Source organism: Pelmatolapia mariae, linkage group LG1 (genome assembly GCF_036321145.2).
Source record: "Pelmatolapia mariae isolate MD_Pm_ZW linkage group LG1, Pm_UMD_F_2, whole genome shotgun sequence".
NCBI lineage: Eukaryota > Metazoa > Chordata > Actinopteri > Cichliformes > Cichlidae > Pelmatolapia > Pelmatolapia mariae.
The window spans coordinates 4,773,634-4,794,972 of NC_086227.1; the positions used below are offsets into that span (position 1 = coordinate 4,773,634).

The 21,339-nt window shown below is 39.0% G+C and overlaps 1 protein-coding gene across 3 annotated transcripts; it reads right to left on the bottom strand.

Annotated features, from left to right (window-relative positions):
- Positions 1–8,541: 8,541 nt before the first annotated feature.
- mthfs (5,10-methenyltetrahydrofolate synthetase (5-formyltetrahydrofolate cyclo-ligase)) lies at positions 8,542–14,932 on the bottom strand. 3 transcript variants are annotated; one of them, XM_063477412.1, is made up of 4 exons: positions 14,882–14,932; positions 14,471–14,598; positions 11,948–12,212; positions 8,542–9,273 (listed from the first exon to the last, which is right to left on the bottom strand). In XM_063477412.1, the coding sequence occupies exons 2-4, from the start codon at positions 14,579–14,581 to the stop codon at positions 9,047–9,049; spliced, it is 603 nt and encodes a 200-aa protein (XP_063333482.1). In that variant the 5' UTR covers positions 14,582–14,598; positions 14,882–14,932; the 3' UTR covers positions 8,542–9,046. The 3 variants fall into 3 exon arrangements, with proteins under 3 accessions (XP_063333482.1, XP_063333556.1, XP_063333458.1); XM_063477486.1 differs by lacking the exon at positions 14,882–14,932 and having other exon boundaries at positions 11,948–12,084; positions 12,196–12,212; positions 14,471–14,875; XM_063477388.1 differs by lacking the exon at positions 14,882–14,932 and having other exon boundaries at positions 14,471–14,874.
- Positions 14,933–21,339: the final 6,407 nt, after the last annotated feature.

Sequence of the window (21,339 nt, forward strand, 5' to 3'; positions counted from 1 at the left end):
TCTATTCTATTCTATTCTATTCAGACCAGACACCTGGGCATTGCTAACAAACAAGTGAGGACCAACACATCCTGGATGAAGACATTGATGTCTAACTCATAAGAGTAGCAACATTTCAGCAAACGTTTGAAGGCATGGCAGGGGGGATCTGAAGGCGAACCAGTTTGGTGATAAAGATGGGTCCAGGGGAGGGATGGTCTCAAGCTAGGCAAAGAAGCTGTTGAGCTCCTCTGCTAGTATGATGCTGCTGTCAGGGGTTGGGGGAGGAGGATTGGAGGGGGGGCTTTGGCCTTTGAAGCTGGTGACCATAACAGTCCCCTCCAAGTCTCAGGTATAGCACAGAGGCTAACAGTAGCTAAACAAGAGAATACAAATAGATTTCTACACAAAGTCTTTCTCTTTATTATTCACTTGCGAAAAAATACCTGGAGTAAACTAGAAAACAAAACAACAAAGCACACGTTTGTTAACTATAAAATTACAAAACTTTAATAACTACATTTACTCTTCACTCCTACAGACATAAATACATTCAGGTCTATACCTATACCCTTGGCATCAGGGATACAAAAAAGTATTTCTGCAAATGGTAGCTCTGAAGATTAGTTAGCTTAACAACCTTAACAACCTGTTTCCGCTTGCTTTGATTTGTGTGGAATGTGGAGCATGCGCAATCATTAGCAATGTCAGAGTCACTGTTTTGAAGTACTTGCTTGTTATTGGGTGAACACATATAGATCTAGTTGCTCTGAATTGTCTTTGATTCAAATACAAACAACAAGAAGGAATCATGTAACAAACTTGAACATCATATATTTATATTAACCAAACATTTTTATATTCAAGTAATCAAACAAATGCCTTAGTTGACTTAGTTGAGTGCATGTATTTTTACAAGCACTTTTTTCTATGCTTAAATGTCTCGCGTGGCCTGGGGTAGAAAGAGATTGAGGTCCACTCCTGTGTGCCTCTACATCACAGCTAAGAGAGCGTAAAAGGTATTAACATTCAGCCTTTGTGATTAAAAATGATCAGATTGCTAACACAGAGCTTTTGTCTATTTCCTAATAATAAAGCATTTTTATTCTTAATCAAAGCTAAATCAAAATCAAAGTTTGATACATATAAAATTCAGAGATGAAGTTTAAGTGCTAGAAATGCCTGTTTATTGTTTAAGTTTTATTTTGGTGATGTGTGTGTAGGCATGGGCCAGCCAGAAAACTCTGCTTTAAGGTCTCCACATTCACAGGCAGTGTTTGACCTAGATCTGCCTGATAAGTGCTCTGCTGTTTTTCAGCAGTTTGAGCATGTGACTTTTTTTGTCTTAAAGGAAGTCATTGATCATCTAAGACCTTCTAATTCCCCACAGGATATTCTTCCCTCTGACCTTTTCAAGGAAGCTCTTCACGTTATTGGGCCTAGTATTTTACTTCTATTAAAATGCTTCCCTGTCATTAGGTTGTGTACCAGATGCTTTCAAACATGCTGTTGTGCAACCTATTATTAAAAAGAAAACTCTTGATCCAAATGCTCTTTCTAACTACAGGCCAATTTCTAAACTTTCTTTTATGTCCAAAATTCTGGAAAAAGTTGTGACATTTGTGAAGAGTTCCAGTCTGGTTTTAAATTTCTTCACTGTACTGAGACGGCACTTTTAAGAGTTATCTTCTTCTAACTGTCGACTCAGGTTCTTCTGCTGTTTTAATTCTTTTGGATTTGAATGTCGTCTTTGACACAGTTGATCATAATATTCTTTTATCAAAACTTGAACAGATCTTTGGTCTTAAAGGCAGTTTTATCATGGTTTAAATCACATCTATCAGAAAGTTTTTTTCCTGCTGCTATTGGAAAATACTCCTCTTCCTCTGCCCCTATTTGTTGTGGTCTGCCACAGGGGTCTGTTTTCGGTCCCACTCTGTTCTCTTTATACATGCTGCCTTTGAGATCTATTTTCAGAAAATACAACATTCTCTTTCACTGTTATGCTGATGACATCCAAATTTACTTCCCCTAAATTGGATGTCTCTGTCCCACTGCAGTCTCTGTTTATCTGTCTATATGTTGTTAACCTCCTAGGAACTGATGTCCACATATGTGAACATCACATTTTGGGTTATTTAGACCAAAATACTAAATTTTACTCTACAAGTGCCTGATATCCACTTACGAGGACATTATACTGCTACTGTTCTATCAAAATTTTAAACGAATATCCTCATGTGTGGCTCTCATTTTTCTTAGAAACAAAAATTAGGTAAAAAAAAAATCTGGTAATTCTTTGTTTTTACATTCATCGGGTCCCAATATGCCCAAATATCAAAGAGAAATTAAAAATGCATGCTGTGGAAGAGTTCGGGTCTTAGGAGGTTAAAGACAGGTTAACACAGACTTTTCTTACCCCAAATGAAAATAAGACTGAGGTTATTGTTTTTGGAAGCCATACATCTTTGGATAAGTTAACTGCTACCTTTGGTCCTCTTGCTTGTCATCATACCCACAATGTAAGACATCTTGGCTGGGTTTTTATAGACTCTTTTAAATTAGAGAAGCAAGTGTCTACAGTTGTGAAAAACAGTTTTTATCAGTTACATGAAATTGCCAAAGCGTCGCCTTATCTTTCTCCTAAAGCCCTAGAAAAACATATTCATGTAGATTGGACTACTGTAATTCTCTCTATTTGGGTCTTGATCACTCATCTCTCCATCGCTCACACTTAGTCCAAAATGCTGCTGCACGTCTTTCAACAGGTGTTAGAAGGTATGAACACATCACTCCAGTTTTAGCAAATTTACATTGGTTCCCTGTCCATTATCATATTGATTTTAAGATTCTTTTACTTTTTTCAAAGTTTTAAATGGTATGGCGCTCAGTTATTTAAGAAAACTCCATATATAACTAAAAAAAAGTACTAGACGATCTCAGTGCTGAGGTCTTGAGGTCTTACAGCCTAGGTCTTGATTAAAGCATAGAGGAGATCAGGCCTTCGCAGTTGCATCGCCTAGACTCTGGAACAACTTGCCACTTGATATTCGTACTTCCGAGTCTAGACAGTCTTGGTGGTCCAATCCAGTCAAATCAAGTCTTAAAACTCACGTTTTTATGTTGGCTTTAATTAAGTTCAGCTTGAGTACCATCAGGCTTGTTTTATGTTTGTTTTCTTTTTTTAATGTTAAATATATGGTTTTTGCCTAAGCTCACATTTTATTTTTCTGTATTTGATATCCTGTTGTTTATCTTGTTTATTAACTAATTGTGAAGCACTTTGCACAACTTTGTTGCTTTTAAATGTGCTATAAAAATAAAATCGATATTGACTGATATATTACAGGTTACCCTAGCCATAATAAAAGCCTGCTGTCCAGGCTACAAAAAGCATTCCAGAAATAATAAGAGCCACGAACAATAGGGGAGCTATTGTTAACAGGAGGGACTGATAGGATTTGACCTGCAAGGCTACTCAGGTTTCTTCATATCAGAGTTAGCAGAGAAGACACCTGGACTTTGAGGTAGTTAGCACTGGGCAACTAATCAACTTCTTTTATAGAGGTTTCGTGGGCTAGTATGTGCTTTCTATCTGAGGCAGACAGGGCTCACAGCCAATCCGAAGAACTGTGCGGTTGGACAGAGGAAGATACAGTATCTGGGGTACCACTTGGGACATGGGCAGGTGCACCCTTAGATGGAGAAGAGCGCAGTCATTGGCTGAAGACCTGCATCCCAAGACCAAAAGTGGGGTCATGTGGTTCTTAGGGCTGGCTTGTTATTACCACTGGTTCATGCCGAACTTTTCAAAGCTGACCAGCCCCTTGACTTGTCTGATTCGAAAGGGTGACCCAGATCTGGTATGGTGGACAGAGCAGTGCCAGGCGGCATTCATGCAGGTGAAGGAAGCTCTCTGTGGGGAACGCCAGCTCCACACACCCAACTTCTCCCTCCTTTTAATTCTGCAGACTGACACCTTGAACAGAGGGTTGGTATGGCGTTATTTTTGTGCCACTATTCTGAGTGCACGTAAAAAAAAGTTTGGAGGTGCAAGTGCATTTTGAGGAGAAATTTATTTTGAGCAAAGAAAAGCTGAATTTGAGTGAACAAACTTCATTGCTGCATGCAAAAAATGTATTTCAGTATTTGCTATTATCCATACACACACACAATAGCAGCCCCTCTCGCTCAGTTTTTGTATTTGCGCTTGCTCGCAATGTATTGCTCGCGCTCTCAACATTTCTGCCCGTGCGCGCTCAACTCTTTCTGCACACCGTTATATTTGTGCCACAAAACCAGCCAATCACAGACTTGGATGCAAAAAAATCTGATTGGCTGTTCTGGTCTCCAGTCAGCTCGAAATGACGAAATGCAATATCCAAGAATCCATTTCGTCCAAAACTCAAACGAGGCAGTGGCGGGGGAACACAGAGTGGCGGAGTTTGAAATATTACTCTTTCTGGGTCACAAAATAAACTTTTAAGATATTTTCATCCGAGAACGGTGCTGTGTAAACTTCAAATACCTGCTCGATTCATCAAACATCACATATTTCCATAAGTGCTCTAACGTTTTTGGAGATGCCTGTTACCCACCAGCTGACCGCACAGCTGGACTGGCCATTGGGCATACCGGGCATTTGCCCGATGGGCCGATGGTGATTTTTCATTTTTATGTTTGTTTGATTTTGTAATGGTATAAACAATGAAAGGTGGTGGATTAGCCAATTGGTCATGATCAACTCTGGGCTGGACCAATTACAATACATCTGTATTGAGGGGAAAAGGAACGCGATTAGTCCCGTACTTCAGCTAGAATGAAAAAGACACAAAGCTGGAGTTATTCTGTCTTTGGTGCACAGCTGCCTCTTCTCCCCTCATTCTCTCTCCCTCCCTCTCCTGTTGCTACTTCAATCATGAAACTGATCAATGATCAGCTGATCGTCTCTCTTGTTTGTTTATCTCCCACTTTGCGCCAGAAACAGGAAACCAGTGGATGTTGCGCTAAACAACAACAACAGCACGTTCAAGTTTGATCAGCTGTTGTTAGAATTTATTTAAAATTAATTTCTAGTATCAGCTGATGTTTGCTGGAGCCACAGCTGTAGAAGCTGCTGCTCATGATATCGGTTTGGAAACATACCAACAAGACAGTGTACATCACTGTCACAACAGCGTTTGTTTTAGTTCAAAGGCTTTATGGTTTTTCCTGTAATACCTGGTGGTGTAGTCGGTGATTTTTTTTGTCAGTTCAGCCTTATATATTATGTTTAACCCAAGTGACCACCCGGTCATCTGGTGGTTAACAGGCATCTCCGAAAACGTTAGAGCACTTATGCAAATAATAATAATACTACTAATAATACGTTTATTTTGTGACCCAGAAAGAGTAATATTTCAAACTCCACCACTCTGTGTTCCCCCGCCACTGCCTCGTACCAGGTACAGTATGAGGGAAAAGGAGTGCCTGGCCATCCAGTGGGCGGTCGACTAGCTTTGTTATTACCTCCTGGACTGCTCTTTCACCCTCTGTTCAGATCACACTACTACAGTGGTTGTGCCCCTCGCAGGAGGCCAGATGGCTCCCCGGCCTAACTCGGGCAATGGGGGTATGTGGCAGGGTGTGGTTTGTGGCTCAGCTACAGGGGAGGGGTGGAGCAGTGGGTTGTCAGGGGAACCTGACCCATGCGCCTTCTTGTAACATGCTTGCCCTGTATGAACAGGATGCTGGGACCTGATAGCAGGGTGGTGTGCTGCACTAGAGAGAGGCAGCTGGCAAACTGTACAAGCAGAAAAGTGAAAAAACACTGGACAGAAAATGTTCAAGTGCCTGTAATGCTGTATGTGTTTCATTCCTTTTATCACAGGAAAACCCTCAAATATCCTTGAGAAGATAAAGGGTTGGTACAGTGATCTTTCAGCAGTAGGCGTCTGAAGCAGTTCATCTGTCCAAATGGTTCAGCTACTTCATTACTGCTGGTTCATATGACAGTACACACTTTAAGCCTTCCTTTGCTTTATTCCATATTCATTTTTGTCAACATTTCTGCTCTGTCTCAGGGGCTATTCAATTTAAATGCAACATGCTTTGTAATGTCTGTGCACAGCTGGCATTCCTATTTAGGTTTATGCAATGCTATACAAGCCAGCCGATGACATTACTTTATTTCTAGTCATGTGCCTTGCTACCAATGTGCAGCAGTGCTGCCGCCCACCCTTTCCTCCTACTTCTCCTCCCATCACCTCTTTTGTGTCTGAGTTAAAATGTTGTGACCTTTTCAAATCATTAAGTCTTCCTGTCTGCCTGTTTTTATGGCCTTTCCCTTTCCCCATACAATTATGTTTCCCAGCTGCTGGAGACTTTGTGACAAGCTCCAATGAGGAATGTCAAAATTCATATTTCTCCTTAACAGGCTGTAGTTCTCCAAACAAATTTTTCTCCCACAGTTAATTATTGGGCCATGCTGATGACAAAAAGTCTCATTGTGGTTTCATTACCCCCTTTAAACTTTATCTATAAACAGCAAATAATCCTAACCCCAAGGGAATTTATATAAGTGCAGCTCTTCCATTGCTCACATCACAAGGAACAGCAAAATAGTTGTACCTATATGATGACTTTTATTTATCTTTGAGGTTACAAAGGGTTTTTTTCCCCTGTATTTTTGTCCAAGAAGAGAAAAAAACAAAAACAACAAGAACACATAAACCCCTCCACTACAATAGGGTCACAATTCACAGAGGAAGTCTGGGCATATGGGTAAAGATAATAAAATAGATTTTTTGAGTATGTAATGATTCAAGGTCTTAAGTTAAAGGTCATGCATTAGAATGTTTTAATAAAAGCAGGCTGACATCATCATATTGCAATATGAAAATAGGCAGACAATAGCGTGTTGTAATTAAAAAAATGTTTTAAAAAACTTACATTTTAGTATATCCGTTGCCTTTTGGGGGGAGTTGTGCTCTGTTGGTCCTCTTGTTTGTTTGTTTGTTTTTTTTAATTGGGGGGTCGGGATATGGTTTTGTCCAACTTTTGTTTTAGTACATCAACAAAAGAGAAGCAATTTAAGCACTGCAAAATTACCAAAATACATGTGGTCATATTTTAGACATGACACTATACTTTTGAAATACTTGAATGATATTCAGAAATCATATTTAATTTCCATTCAATGTAAGGTAAAAAACTGAAGTAAGACTGAGGTTAAAATTTTAATTGAATTAGAAAAAGACAAATGGCTCAAAGCATGAACTGTATATCCGTGGTATTCCACGGTACTGAGTTCCTATTTTTTTGTATGTTTGTCACACTAAAATGTTTCAGATCATCAAACAAATTGAAATATTAGACAAAGATAACACAAGTAAATACAAAATGCAGTTTTCTGAATGAATGTGTTTACTATTAACAGGAAAGAAAATTCAAACCTAGCTCTGTGTGAAAAGCTGATTGCCCATCCTGTTATAACATAAATTAACTGTCTTTGGAAAGTTGAGTCTCTAGCCACACACAGACCTGATTACTGCCACACCTGTTCTTAATCAAGAAATCATTTAAATAGGACCTGCCTCACAAAGTGGAGTAGACGCAGAAACAAGTTTTTAAAAAAAAGTTAGAGTGCATTCAGGACCAGGCTTTAAGACTCTGGACAGGTGCAAAAAAATCAACCCCAACAGCTACACTTCAGAGGGAAATGGGAGAAATACCTCTTGATATCAGAAGAAAACAATTTTCATTAAATTACTGGGTGAATTTGCAAGGGCATGGACAGGATCACCTCACACAGGAAACACTTAAACCTTGTTGGGAGAAAGAGGTATATGGGCTCAAACTGTGGTCATAAATATTTTGTACTTGTAAATCAGACTGCGTAGTTATGAACTGAGTTTTGTAACCTTGTAAACCAAAACATCTGAAAATGTTATGTTTGTGCATCTATAGATGAGAATGTGTGTGTGTGTGTGTGTGCAAAAAAGATTTGTTTATACTTGTTAAAGTCTGTTTAAAATACAAAGCAAAAAAAATGTGGGCTCTATCTAATCTAGTGATTTAAGCTACATTTGCTAATGTTTTTGAAGCTATGTAAATAGGTAAGAATAGTTAATAATTCTACAAAAAATGTAAATACAATTCATACTTTCCTTTTTCTCAAGTAACTTGCATGTGCTTCCTCACTGATAAAGCTTCCATCCAGTTAACAACAGTAGTTAGTGTGAGGAATAATATCATTGCAACTGAGCATGGAGGACAATGACAAATTATTTAGTTACATTAATTTCAATGATTTTTGTTAAGAAAATACACAGTGTGATGATGCTTACATTAATTGATTCCGCTTGGACCTTTTTATGTTAAGAATTAGTTGAAAATATGTTTTGTGAACTTTTCCCTCTGGTGATATGCCAAAGTTTGAGAACTGCTGGCTTACACCCCACTACTGTGGTTGTCTCAGTGAGCCTGTGTAGAGACAGTGACAAGATAACCAAGCTAATCACACATCATAAAAAATACTGGTTGATAAGAAGGCAACATGAAAACATTTTCTAACACATCTTTATTTGCTGCTGCTTTCAAATTATTATGCTCTGGAAATTAATATTTAATTTTAGACAGTATTACATAATACCTTTTAAAAGCTTTTTATGACAAGATAAACAGCCTGGTGACTTCATTTGACAATGTCGGTCCACTGTGAACTGGTTCAACCTGAACTGAAGATGAGCATTCCACATCTAATCACATTCTAAAATATCTTGGAAAACTGGCTGGAAATTAAGTCCACTGGAGAGAGTTGCTGAATGAAGAACAAACTAACCAGACTATACAGCTCATAAATTATACATTACTTCTTGACTGTAGCCTGAGCGTATTACCTTAGCTTGTCTCATATCAGGACAACCACAGACTGAGGTGATAACATTGATAATAACAGCATTAATTACGACATTCTTCGAATTTCATCCACTCCAACAATTACAAAACCCTGGTGTTGAATGGAAAGGCCATGTTTAAAGGGTTAGTGGACTTCCTGAGTTCATAGACCAGCCCTAGTGACAACTAGCTATTTTTCATCCTCATACAGTACTTCATCTATGGGCACATCATGGTCATCAACAGGTACTTTTTCACAAAGCTGCTCTTTGAAGGCCAAGGCAATTGTGTAGGGCTTGCCTTTGGGGTGTTTTTTGCAACGCTCCAGGTAGTTATCATAGAAACCCTTCCCTCGTCCCAGTCGGTTCCTGGCATGGTCAAAGCCCAACCCTGGCATCAAAATCAGGTCCAGACCTCCTGGATGGTGCAAGTAGACAGTATAATTACTGTTAAAGTTCTCATTGTGTCTGTACATATACATCCTAACTCAAAAATTCCTGTTTAATCTGTATGTAGGAAGGAAAAATTGAAGTCCTTGTATGTTCCCCTGACAGATTTATGCCTAAGATAATAAAAGCTCTTGGTCCCCATTCAACATTTGCTAAATCGTCTATCGGGAAACTTGGGGTAACCCTTGATTCCGGTCTCATGTTGGATGTTTATGTCAAGTCTCTGGTTCGGTTTTGCTTTTATCACTTAAGAAACACTGCCAAATTAAGTCCTATTGTATCACACACTGAACTGTAGGTACTCATGCATTCATTTCATCACATCTGGATTACTGTAATTCATATTTATTTTTCTAAGAAAAAAACTCCCTCTAGGTTGTTCAAAATGCTGCAGCAATGGACTCTGAATTCACATTCCATTCTAAGATTCTGGTTCTGACTTTTAGAGCTCTTCATGGGCAAGCACCAGCTTACATTATTGAAATTCTACATTCTGTGTCCCTAGCAGGGCCCTGAGATCATATAATCAGGGCCTACTTGTTACAAGGCTGAGAACTAAGGTAGACAGAGCTTTTGCCACTGTGGTCCCCAGACTCTAGAATTCTCTTCCTCTAAGCTTGAGATCTGTCGATTCATTGGTCTCTTTTAAAAAAAACAACCAAAAACTAATTTTTTGGAATTGCGTTTGGTTAACTTTTTGAATCATTACTGAAGACACATTTATGGACTGGCTTTCAGCACACATTAACCCAAACATTTTTTGTTTTAACAGACTTAGTAATTGTTGTTTTGGTTGTTTTTATTGTCTTCTTGTTTTAGTCCTTCTTTTTATTTTTTTATTTTTTTTTAAATATTGTTTTAATTTATTGCATCATAGTTGTACATCGAATTGTAATCACAAAGGGTTCAATTGCTAAAGTAAATAGTGAAGGAGGTAAAGGACAACCTTTGAAGGCCAACGCCTCTAGGAACATCTCCAGGAGAGGGGTAAGCAATTTAGTTTTCATGTTTTATATACATCAGTTGGTAGACCATTTGGTCCAACTTTTTCCCTGTGTTCATCCTGTTTATGGCTGTTTCTATTTCTTCCTTGGTAATCACTTGTTCCAAGTGGTGCACATCTCCCTTTTCTATAAAAGCAAAGAAATTATTTTGGTTTTGCCATTCCATTTCCATTTCTGTTTTCTGTTTTTATTTCAGTAATGTATAGTTTTGCATAGTACATTCTAAAAGGGTTGTTGATTTCCAATGGATCTATGAAATGTCCTGATTTTTTAAAATCAGATATTAGATCTTAATATAATGTTCTGAAATGCCCTGCAAAATAAACTGTGTTACTCAAACCTAGAGCTGGGCGATATAAGATTTTTTCATATCACGATATGTTTTTTTCATTTCAGGCGATAACGATATATATCACGATATAAGCCAAATAACTATATTTGTAAGATTTAAATGTGCCATTGCTCACAAGTAAAATGTGAAATAATCTGCAGCTTGTTTTGATTTAAATATTTATTTCCCATAATAAGTTCAACAGGGTAGATGTACTTAAGGAACATGAGAGTTCAGTTTCAGATAAATAAAGGCAAATATTGCAAACTACACAAAAGGCAGCCGCTAAAGCGTTTAAGTTTCAAAATAGAACAAACAAAACAGACTAAATTGTCAATTCCACTTAGAAACAAAATATTAATTCTAAAAATAAATCTTAGTTTGTTTTACAGAAGAACAGACAAAATTGACTAACTTTTGTCAATATCAAATAAACTGAGAACTAAAAGGAAATTCTCAATCTCTCCTTGTTGTATAGCTTAGCTTTTCAAACAGTTTTAACAGTTACTTTAGTCTGACAAAAGCCGAATGACGAATTAGCGCTTTCAGTCAGAGATTGAGCATGCACCGGTTTATTGTATTTCCAGACTTGCTTTCGGCACAATTTACAGTGCGCGCTACTCTGTTTTTTGTCAGACTTGAAATAGCCGAAATACCTTCACACTACGGAACTTCTATGGCCCTTCCGTTCGACAATCTCTCCGCATTGGAACCATCATCGGTTTTTTCTTCGGTAACCTTCGCTCACGCTCTCGGTTGATTTTTCTCTAGTCGGCAAACTCATTTCCTCCATTACCTGGGCAGCCTGGCTGCAAAAACAAATACACATGTGCGCCTTGGCACTTGTGCTGTACGTAACAAGTCACGTGACGTGATGCTGCGGCTGTGATTGGTTCGGCTCTGCGCTACTTAATTTGGATTGGCTGTTCTTTTTTTTTTAAGAGGACAAGAGAGATGAGGCCTATCGCAATAGTTTAATTTTCTATCGAGAAAAAGTTATTTCGCAATACATATCGTTATCGTTCTATCGCCCGGCTCTACTCAAACCATGTATACTCTGTGGTTTAGAGCAGGATAAACAGGTTAGCTTGCAATACTGTGGTGAATTCAAAGCAAAGCACTGTCTTGAACTGGTGTGGTTGTGGTGTTCATGGTCGGGGTTAGGTTACATCAAGTGTAACAGAGAATTTGATTTGAAAGTTGAATTTTAGACCACCCACATTCAGTGTAACAATTGGTTAGTATTAGGGTGTGTCTGCCCCTATTGCTCTTATTAATAAAAGTGTTTTGTGTGTGTGCATGCTAACCTGAAGCCAATGCTTCCTCTCTGCTGTTATCATCCTTAGCAGGCTGTCGGATATTCCAGGAGGTCAGAGGCAGCGTCTCTATGTCCTGCAGACTGTTGACCTTCAACATGTCCATATGACTGCTAGTACTCTCATATCTAGGAATGAAGCAGCTTTTACCACACTTAAACATGTCCCTGATGATTTCCTGAGTATTTAATTCATCCTTCATACTCAGAAACACAGCAATCCGCTGAGAGGACACGTACTTGGGGTGACTGAACAACTGAAAGAAAATGCAGATGAAGAGAAAATCAAGGTTCTGAATCCTTAATCTTCCACAAGAAATTAATTTAATTAATTTAATTGAAAATACACTGTAAATCTGAATGCTCAAAGTAATTAAATAAATTAACTAATGTGAAATTAATTTTTAAAACAGCGATAACTCAAAAAGCTCAAGTTTATCTAACATTTTCTTACATTTGAGTTTATTCAACGTATTATTTTTGACCAACTTAACTTGTTGGCCCACTCTTTGCGACTTGCAAATAAGGACTTGCTACTATCATTTATATCATTTAATTTTACTTATTTATTTCACTCCTATAGCAGTAATCTGTAGAGGGTTTTTGGGTGAATTTGACCAGAAATATCTTTAGTCTAAGATACACTACCAGTAAAAAGTTTAGACACTTTTTTCTTTAATTTTTAGGACTATTTACATTGTAGATTCTCACTAAAGTCATCAAAACAATGAATGAACACATATGGAATTATGTAGTAAAAACAAAAGTGTGAACGCAGATAAATGCCCTACAGAGTTGCAGAATGGGATGAGTTTCACCTTGGGTGTGTTGTCCATTACTACGAGAAAAATTCAGTCCTTATACAACCATTGCAAGAGTTTGGTTTGCATCGCCAGCAATAAGTCGGACTGTGGGTGTTGGGACTTCTTCTGGGCTGCCCTTTGTCACTGATTCTGTTCATAATTTTTATAGACAGAATTTCTAGGTGTAGCCAAGTGATGGAAGGCTTCCACTTTGGTGGTGTCAAAATCTCATCTCTGCTTTTTGCAGATGATGTGGTTCTGTCAGGTAGTGGCCTCCAGTTCACACTGGAGTGGTTCGCAGCTGAGTGTGAAGAAGCTAGAATGAGAAACAGCATCTCCCAAGTCTGAGGGCTCAGCTGGAAAAGTGTGTAGTGGCCACTTTTGGGACAAGTTAGTTCCCCGACTGGATGAGTTTAAGTATATCGGGGTCTAATTCACAAAGTGGGGGGAGCAGAAGATTGACGGATGGATTGGGGGTCCGGCTACAGTGATGCAGACGATATACTGGTCCATCGTTGTCACGAGTGAGCTGAGCGTAAAAGCTGGAGCCGGAGTTCAGCCATCCAGGAGGGGCTCAGACTAGAGCCGCCACTCCCTCACATCGAAAGGAGACAGTTTAGGTGGTTCGTATATCTGACAAGGATGCCTTCTGGGTGAGGTCTTCCGGGTATCTCCCATTGGGAGGAGGCCCTGGAGCAGACCTCCATGTCAGGTTCCATGTTTTAGCCATTTCTGGATAATGCATCGTTTTTTCTCACAAGTCCATGTAAGTTTGGATTCCCCCCCCTAATAATAAACACCTTTATTAGAAACTGCATTTTGTGTTTGTTTGTTGCACAGTGTATTGCTAGATAAAGGTTCAGCTGCTGAATTTTCCGACAGAGAAAGGAGTGAAAGAAGTAACGTAAAGACTGCTCAGTGACACTTGATAAACTACCAATTCATCAAGTGTACCAATTAAAATTACATGGAAAGACATCATTTTTAAACAGATACTTGATCCGTGTGTAGCGGCAGGTTAGCTGATCACAGCCTGTCCACTAAGAAAATCGACTGTAGCTGACATTAGAAATGATGGTGAGCTGTTAGCATTTTCCCCACACTGAGCCACTAAAACAGATCTTTGTGTTACTCCACCTGCTAAATCTCACTTTAACCCCTGACTGTTGTCATTTTTCTGTTTAGGTGTGGAGGCAAAGTCACCCCCTACTATTTTTTTTCTATTCCTTTATTGCTTGTGTCATACATAACAGTTTCAAGATAAGTACATTCATTAGCATTAGAATTTAGATTTCCATAACAGTTCTATTCTCTTATTAACATATTATTTTTGTTTTACAGTAATATATGAGAAGGTCTAGCTACCAGTGCGTGAAAGTAGTTGGTAGAAGTGTCCTTTTTAAACTTTCTTACTTTTGTACATTTCAGAGCTTGTACCTTTTCACTTTTACTTCAGTAAAGACGTTGAATAAGTACTTCAGCTTTTGCTGGAATAATTTTTTTAACACTAGCATCTTTACTTCTACTTAAGTACAGCATGTCTGTGCTTTTGCCACATCTGTATATACATGTATTTGCATATATGTAAAAATGGCAATCTTCTTTTTCGGCGAAGTCTTTATAATACTAGCAGAAATGGAAGAATCTGGGGATGCAACATCTGGGACACAGAGACTGATTTCCATTACCCATTTCCATGAACATTTCCTTACCTTCTGTGAAACGACAAGAGACTGCCGTCGTTTCTCGTCGTCCGTCACTGTGGCAACCCGTCGCTTTACTTCTTTCCTCAGGGCTTGCTTTGCTGCTCGCAAGGCGGCCATTCTAACATTTAATTAAGCTAAATGAAAAGAGATGATTTACATTAAGAGTTTGAGCACGTCTACTGGCAAAATCTTTGGTACCGAGTTGTGTAACAGAAGGGATTTCGACATCTATTCTGCTTCATGCAACTTTCCCAACATTAAACATTAACAGGCTTATCAACACAAGACTGGTACTGTGACGAGTAAACGAAGTAAAATCAGGACGCCCATGAACCGTAAAAGGTCCGTAAACATTACAGTAAAGCTGTAGTGGATACCACTACCGAACATGTTTCTTCTTTTGTATTTTAAACGTACTTCGTCCTCGGTTTTTGCCACGTTGCTGCCCCCACGAGTGTTGGAATGTCATCGTCACTGCGTTTTTTTACAATTAAACAGTGACGACGTAGTAAGGGTGCGCGCGCATACTTCTGATGACGTAGCCACTAGGGCCGTTTGTACTTGCTTTCTCGTGGACTTGTGATACGTCATCAGTCGCAGACCAAGTACTGTTCCAGAATGCGTCAAGTAGCCAAGTACGCTCAAAATTCCCGGATGTGCTTTCGCTATGTGTTCTCCCATTCTATCGAGAACGCATCGGTGCTGATTGGTGTAGACTTGATGCAGTCAAATATCCCAGAATGCATTTCGTCCAAAACTGAAAGGCGGCAATGGCGGGGGAGAGTGATAAAGGCTGAATTCGTCCTTTATTACCTTCTTTTCTTCTTGGTGTTTATTAGCGCTTGACAAACAACGAATTGGTATATTACTGCCACCAACTAGAGTGGACTGTGGACCGGAATGTCACATAAGGATTAGATCCAATCATACAACTGTGTTTGTCTTAAGTACTGTGTGATAACTTTTATTTCTTGAATTATTTCCAAGAAAATCAGTTAAATCTAGTTTCAGTTTAATTCTATTTAGGCTTTCAACCAGTTGTCTTCCTACCTCATTAGTGAATCACCAGCTCATCTCAGTATTTTCTGACAAGCTCAGAAGCGAGTTATTGTGAGCTATAACTCAATTTATAAAGTAATACATACAGAGAAAACACTGCTTTATTCACTGTAGCACACAGGTTTCCAGCTGTTTTAAGCCACATGATACCTGCGCCTTAAAACAGCTTAAAACAACCTGCTGAAAACACCTGAGACCCAGCACATTGTTTTCAAAACCCCCACTGGCTTTCAACGTTCAGTGGAAGTTAAACATGAGATTATTGCTGACGATTAATGTTTGGTTTATTTCAGTATTTTATTTGATTCCGAGCAAATCGGTTTTAGCCAAGATTAAAGTTAAGCTCCATAACTAGTTTTATTGACCCCTAATGTCTCACTCAAGAGCTGTCAGTAAATTTGGAAATGAATCTTTGCTCATCTTAACTGCTTGGTGTAGTAATGTGGTATTCTTATTTTAACAATTTATTCTGAATTAAAGCTAACATTGAAAATATTTTAATCCAGGAGCAAAGTGCGAGCATTTTCACCAGAAACAGAAACATCTGGTCAAGCATGATGTTGTTGGACATGGAAATTAAAAAAAAAAAAAAGTAATATTAACTCTATTCTAAACATTAGCTGTCTGTACGTTTTGGGAGTCTACTACAAATAATACTACTACTACTAATAATAATAATAGTAATTCTAACATCCACCATGTTATAAAAACTCTGTTAAAGGAGAGTTCCATTGTGCCATGTAAAACTAACTTAACATCAAAACATCAATCGCTTAACAAACTGTGAAAGCTTATACTTTGAGTTTATTCGTCTCCTCTCATAAGGAAAATGAACCCAACAATTTGTTGGGATTCAATTGGATAGCTCATTTTACAATGTATTTTAATAGAGAGAATCTTCCTTCAACCTACTCTTTCAGCTCTAAGTACTTGTAGATACGCTACAGACAGCATTTAAAACATCAGCAAACACTGAGCTTTTGAGTACAGAAGAGGATTAGGGGCACCAAAAGAAAAAAAGTGGGCATGTCTTTTTTTCTTCTTTTCCAAGAGCTCTGAGATTAAAATCAGAATTCTGAGAAAAAATAATTCTGGGGAAAAAGTCAGAATTCTGAGAAAAATGTCAGAATTCAGACTTTTTTCTCAGAATTCTGGAAAAGAAAAAAAACAAAGACGTGCCCACTTTTTTTTTTCCAGTGGCCCTTATCCTTTTCTGTAATTGAGCCTTTAGTCAGCTTTTACAGTTTTTCCCAGTTGTTTACACACATTTTCTGAAAGCATGCCTCATATTGTCAGAACTCTACACACAAATCAAAAAAACATACACACAATGGGCAAAACCCTTCAATTCTGCAAAATGAAACATTCAAAACATTCAAAACAATGTAATTTCTTCTTACAAGAAGTCTAAGACCAGGCAACAAAAGAAGTTTGACTTACTTGTTGTACGAAAATCACAGCAAAATACGGAGAGTGTCCTGAGCGGCCAGAAGAGAGGAGGATGCGACACTGAGGATGTGGACAAGTGGGTGAAGAATTTGTCTGATAGACAGCTCACCCAAACAGAGAAAAACATCCTTGCTAAAGGGTTGAATTTTGCTGTCACGCCGAGACAAATCCCGCTAGTTGAACTGATCACAGCCACAGAAACAGCAATTCGAAACAACAATATTGCAGAAGTGGAAGCAGAGCAACTACGGACGAAAGTTTCGGCCTGTCTCAGCAATGCAAAGCCTCCAGCATCCAACATCACCATGGAGGAGAGGAAGGCACTCACATCACTTAGTGATGACAACAACATTATCATCCTTCTGGCAGACAAGGGTAGGTGCACAGTTTTGCTAAACCAGAAAGACTATCATGAGAAAATTTTGTCACTGCTCAGTGATGAAAATACTTATGAGCCCCTGAAACGAGACCCAGGAAGTGGCTACAGGAAGAGGGTGATAGACTGTCTGAAGCAGTTAGAACAAGACAAGGCTATTGACCGGACCTCATACCACAGGCTATATCCAGGGGAATCTACACCAAGTCTGTATGGTTTACCAAAGATACACAAACAAGGTGCACCTTTAAGACCGATTGTCTGCATGATCAACTCGGTCACCTATAACATCTCCAAGTTTCTGGCTTCGATCTTCAACCCGTTGCTAGGCAACTCTGAACACCACATCCAGAACACCCTGGATTTTGTTGAGAAGGTGAGAGATGTCATTATGGAGACAGATGAAACCATGGTCTCGTACGATGTTACATCTCTCTTCACTTGCATCCCAGTCACGGAAGCGTTGGAGGTAGTTTGTAAGAGATTACAGGATGACCCCAACCTCAGCAACAGGACCACTCTCAGCATCGACCAAGTGTGTTTGCTTTTGGAACTGTGTCTTCATTCCACCTACTTCACATACAAGGGTCAGTTCTACAGGCAGAAACATGGGTGTGCCATGGGTTCACCAGTTTCACCCATCATGGCCAATTTGTACATGGAAGAAGTGGAAAAGAGGGCTTTGTTATCCTACCCTGGAACACCACCAAGTCATTGGTTCAGGTATGTGGATGACACCGGGGTAAAAATCAAATCTCAGGATGTACCACAATTAACGGATCACATTAACTCGGTGGACCAACACATCAAATTCACCAGGTAAGATATGAAAAGTGGCAGGTTAGCCTTCTTAGACTGTGAGATTTCCATCAGTAATGGGGGACATCTAAAAGCTGACGTGTACCGGAAACCTACAGATACAAGTCAGTATTTAAGGTTTGACTCTCATCATCCACTGGAGCACAAACTGGGTGTCATCAGGACACTACAACACAGAGCGAACACCATCCCCACAGACACAGCAGCCAGGGAAGCAGAAGAACATCACACCAAGAAGGCCCTGAGTAAATGTGGTTATCCCAGCTGGACTTTTGTCAAAGCTGGGAAGGCGCCAAAAGAAGGCTCCAGCAGATCCAGGAGAGAAGGACAACCGCTGACTAAGCGAAAACCCTTAGTGATCCCGTATGTGTCAGGAGTATCGGAACAGTTGAGACGCATTTTTTCTAAACACCGGGTCTCTGTGGCTTTTAAACCCCAAAACACGCTGCGCCAAAAGTTGGTCCACCCCAAGGATCGGGTCCCCCGACACAAACAGAGTTACATAGTGTATGCTGTTAAGTGCCAAGAGGATTGCCAGGATTTATACATCGGGGAAACCAAACAACCTCTGGCTACAACACAGAAGAGCTACCTCGTCAGGCCAGGACTCTGCAGTCTATTTACACCTACAGGTCAGTGGACACTCTTTCAATGATGAGGATGTACACATCCATAGGGAGGAACGCTGGTTTGAGCGCGGAGTCAAGGAGGCCATTTACGTGAAAACGGAAAGACCATCTCTGAATCGAGGAGGGGGCCTCAGGGTACATCTGTCACCATCTTACAATGCTGTGATTGCAGCCATTCCCCAACTCTCTGTGAATGGTACTCATGGCCATTGATCAGTGGGTTTTGGTCAGTGGTTGTTGATCAATGAGAATTTGCATAATTATGATTAAGGAACTGACCTCCCAGCCCATTGTTTCCTCAGTGGGCTGGTTTCAGTCATTATGCAAATGTACTGTTTATAAGATTGGGGAAACCTGCAGTCAGCTGAGACTGAAGAAGTCACTTGGATGAGTGACGAAACGAAACGTTTCTCCCACTGAAAATGCTACGTCCAGTTGAACAGAATCAACTTTTGGAGAATGTAATTTCTTCTCAAAATGGCATTTTGTTTTCAAATGACACGCACAATCCATCACCAGTTGAACACTGATGTGCTTAATGTAAAACACTATGACCATTTCTTCTCCAGTCATCATAATGACTTACTGTAAGCATTTTTTTTGTTCAGTGTTACACTTACTACAGACAGTACAATGGCCAATCAAACAATTGGGAAAAATTGTAAAAGTAGAGATAGTGTCAGTCTCACAAATCCAAACTGAAAGCTACAATAACCCAGTTTTATCTGAATTTGAAAGCAGGAAATTAGAGATCATCCAGATTTGACAAAACAAATAGAGCAGGAAGTTTTTTTTAACACCCTCCACCCCCCAAAAAGGGCAAAGTCCAGTATGATTTGCTGTTAGATGAACTCAGAGTTGGAGTCAGAACAATTTCTCTGAAAAAGTATTAATGAACTTAAAGGCAGCAACTCATCATTTTCTTTTCATTCTGAATGAGATTTTTCAAATCAAGTAATATTTTTTTCAAAAACTCATGGGGGCAGTTGTGCCACCTGAGTCGGTCAACTGAGCCACAGGTTGCAAAAGTGATCCCCGGCTCCTGCAATAGATTTAAATATCTCACCCAAGGATACTTAAAACCCTTATTTACCCCATTGCTTTACAAGCATTACTGCATGTGTGAGAAAGTTAGGTAAAAGAGCTTTAAGTAAAAACACTATATGTGTGTGAGATCAGGTAAATTAAATTTGTCCTAGAATTATATAGAATATATAGAATTAAATAGTTTTGAAATGAAAAACAGTGACAATAAAATAATAATTCTCTTACACAATGTGGATGTTGTAAGAGTAAACTTTATCAGATTTTTTTTCTTTTGCATTTGGAAAGCCCATTTGCTCCTGACATTATACAGTAACACTGATATGCAGCTGATCAGCCAGGTGATCTTCAATGTTCACAAATTTAATTTAACAAGTTTGCTGATGCTCTCTTGAACAATACAGAACACTATGAATGGTACAGTCAACAACTGTCAAAAAACAGTCCAGGGTACAGATGTGACAGCGATATGATTAGGGTTTAAGTTACAGCACAAAACAAACTTGATGGGCAGAGGAAGAGAAGAATGAAGTCCAGGAGAAGATCCAGGCGGGAGATGCCGGAAGAAGAGAGTCATATTAATACTTGTTTTTGTTGTAGTATAAAACTGTATTGCCCGCTTTAAGGGTCAACCTTTTTGTGAAGCAGACTGCTGGTTCACATTAAGGTCCAGCACACTGTAACTTGTAATTTCAACTGCTGAAGCGAATTACATCGTTTAAAAGATGTATTTCCTTTAAGAAAAGAAAACGAACACAACAGTTTATGGACAAATTCTGGTTTGGGGTGAAATTGTGACAACAGTGACAATGACAATTCCTCACAACTTGGTTTTGACCATATAAATTAAAAAAAAAAGCTTTTTCATTTTGCTGTCTAAAACCTATAACACTTTTTATTTTTTTTAGTCACTGGAGAAACAGCAACAAGTAACACGATACTTCTCTTTGTCCTCATGGTGGCATTGTTGTCTTACTGTCACGCTGAATAAGAACCAGATGTTTTTTAAAAAAAAAAGACAGACGACAAATAAAATTAAAGAAGTAAAAAATGAGTCCCTACACAAACTATTTCAGTAATGTATTTCAGTTCCCCTGAGTTACTAATGCACACATGCTTCAAAACTCATCTGCTTTTCTGTAACTTGCCTCTTTCAGACAGTGAACTTGCTGCTTATGATTCCAGGAAGACCATGACATCTGAAAAGCTGATAGAGGCAACAAGTATGCTACTTTTTCCCTACAGCTCATCTTGTAAACTCACACTAAAATGTTGTTATGACCATAATCAGGTGACTGTGGGATTTCTCTGTGTTTTGAATGAATACCTAACATGCTAGGATTCGAAGTTGACAGTTGTCGAAGTTGATTTGGTCAGTGACAGTTACTGCAGTTATCAACCCAAGTTAAACCATTATTCCAAGTGTTAGTGGGATTGGTTTGTTTGGTTGTTTTCTTTCTTTCTTTCTTTCTTTCTTTCACTTTGGAATGGAAACAAAC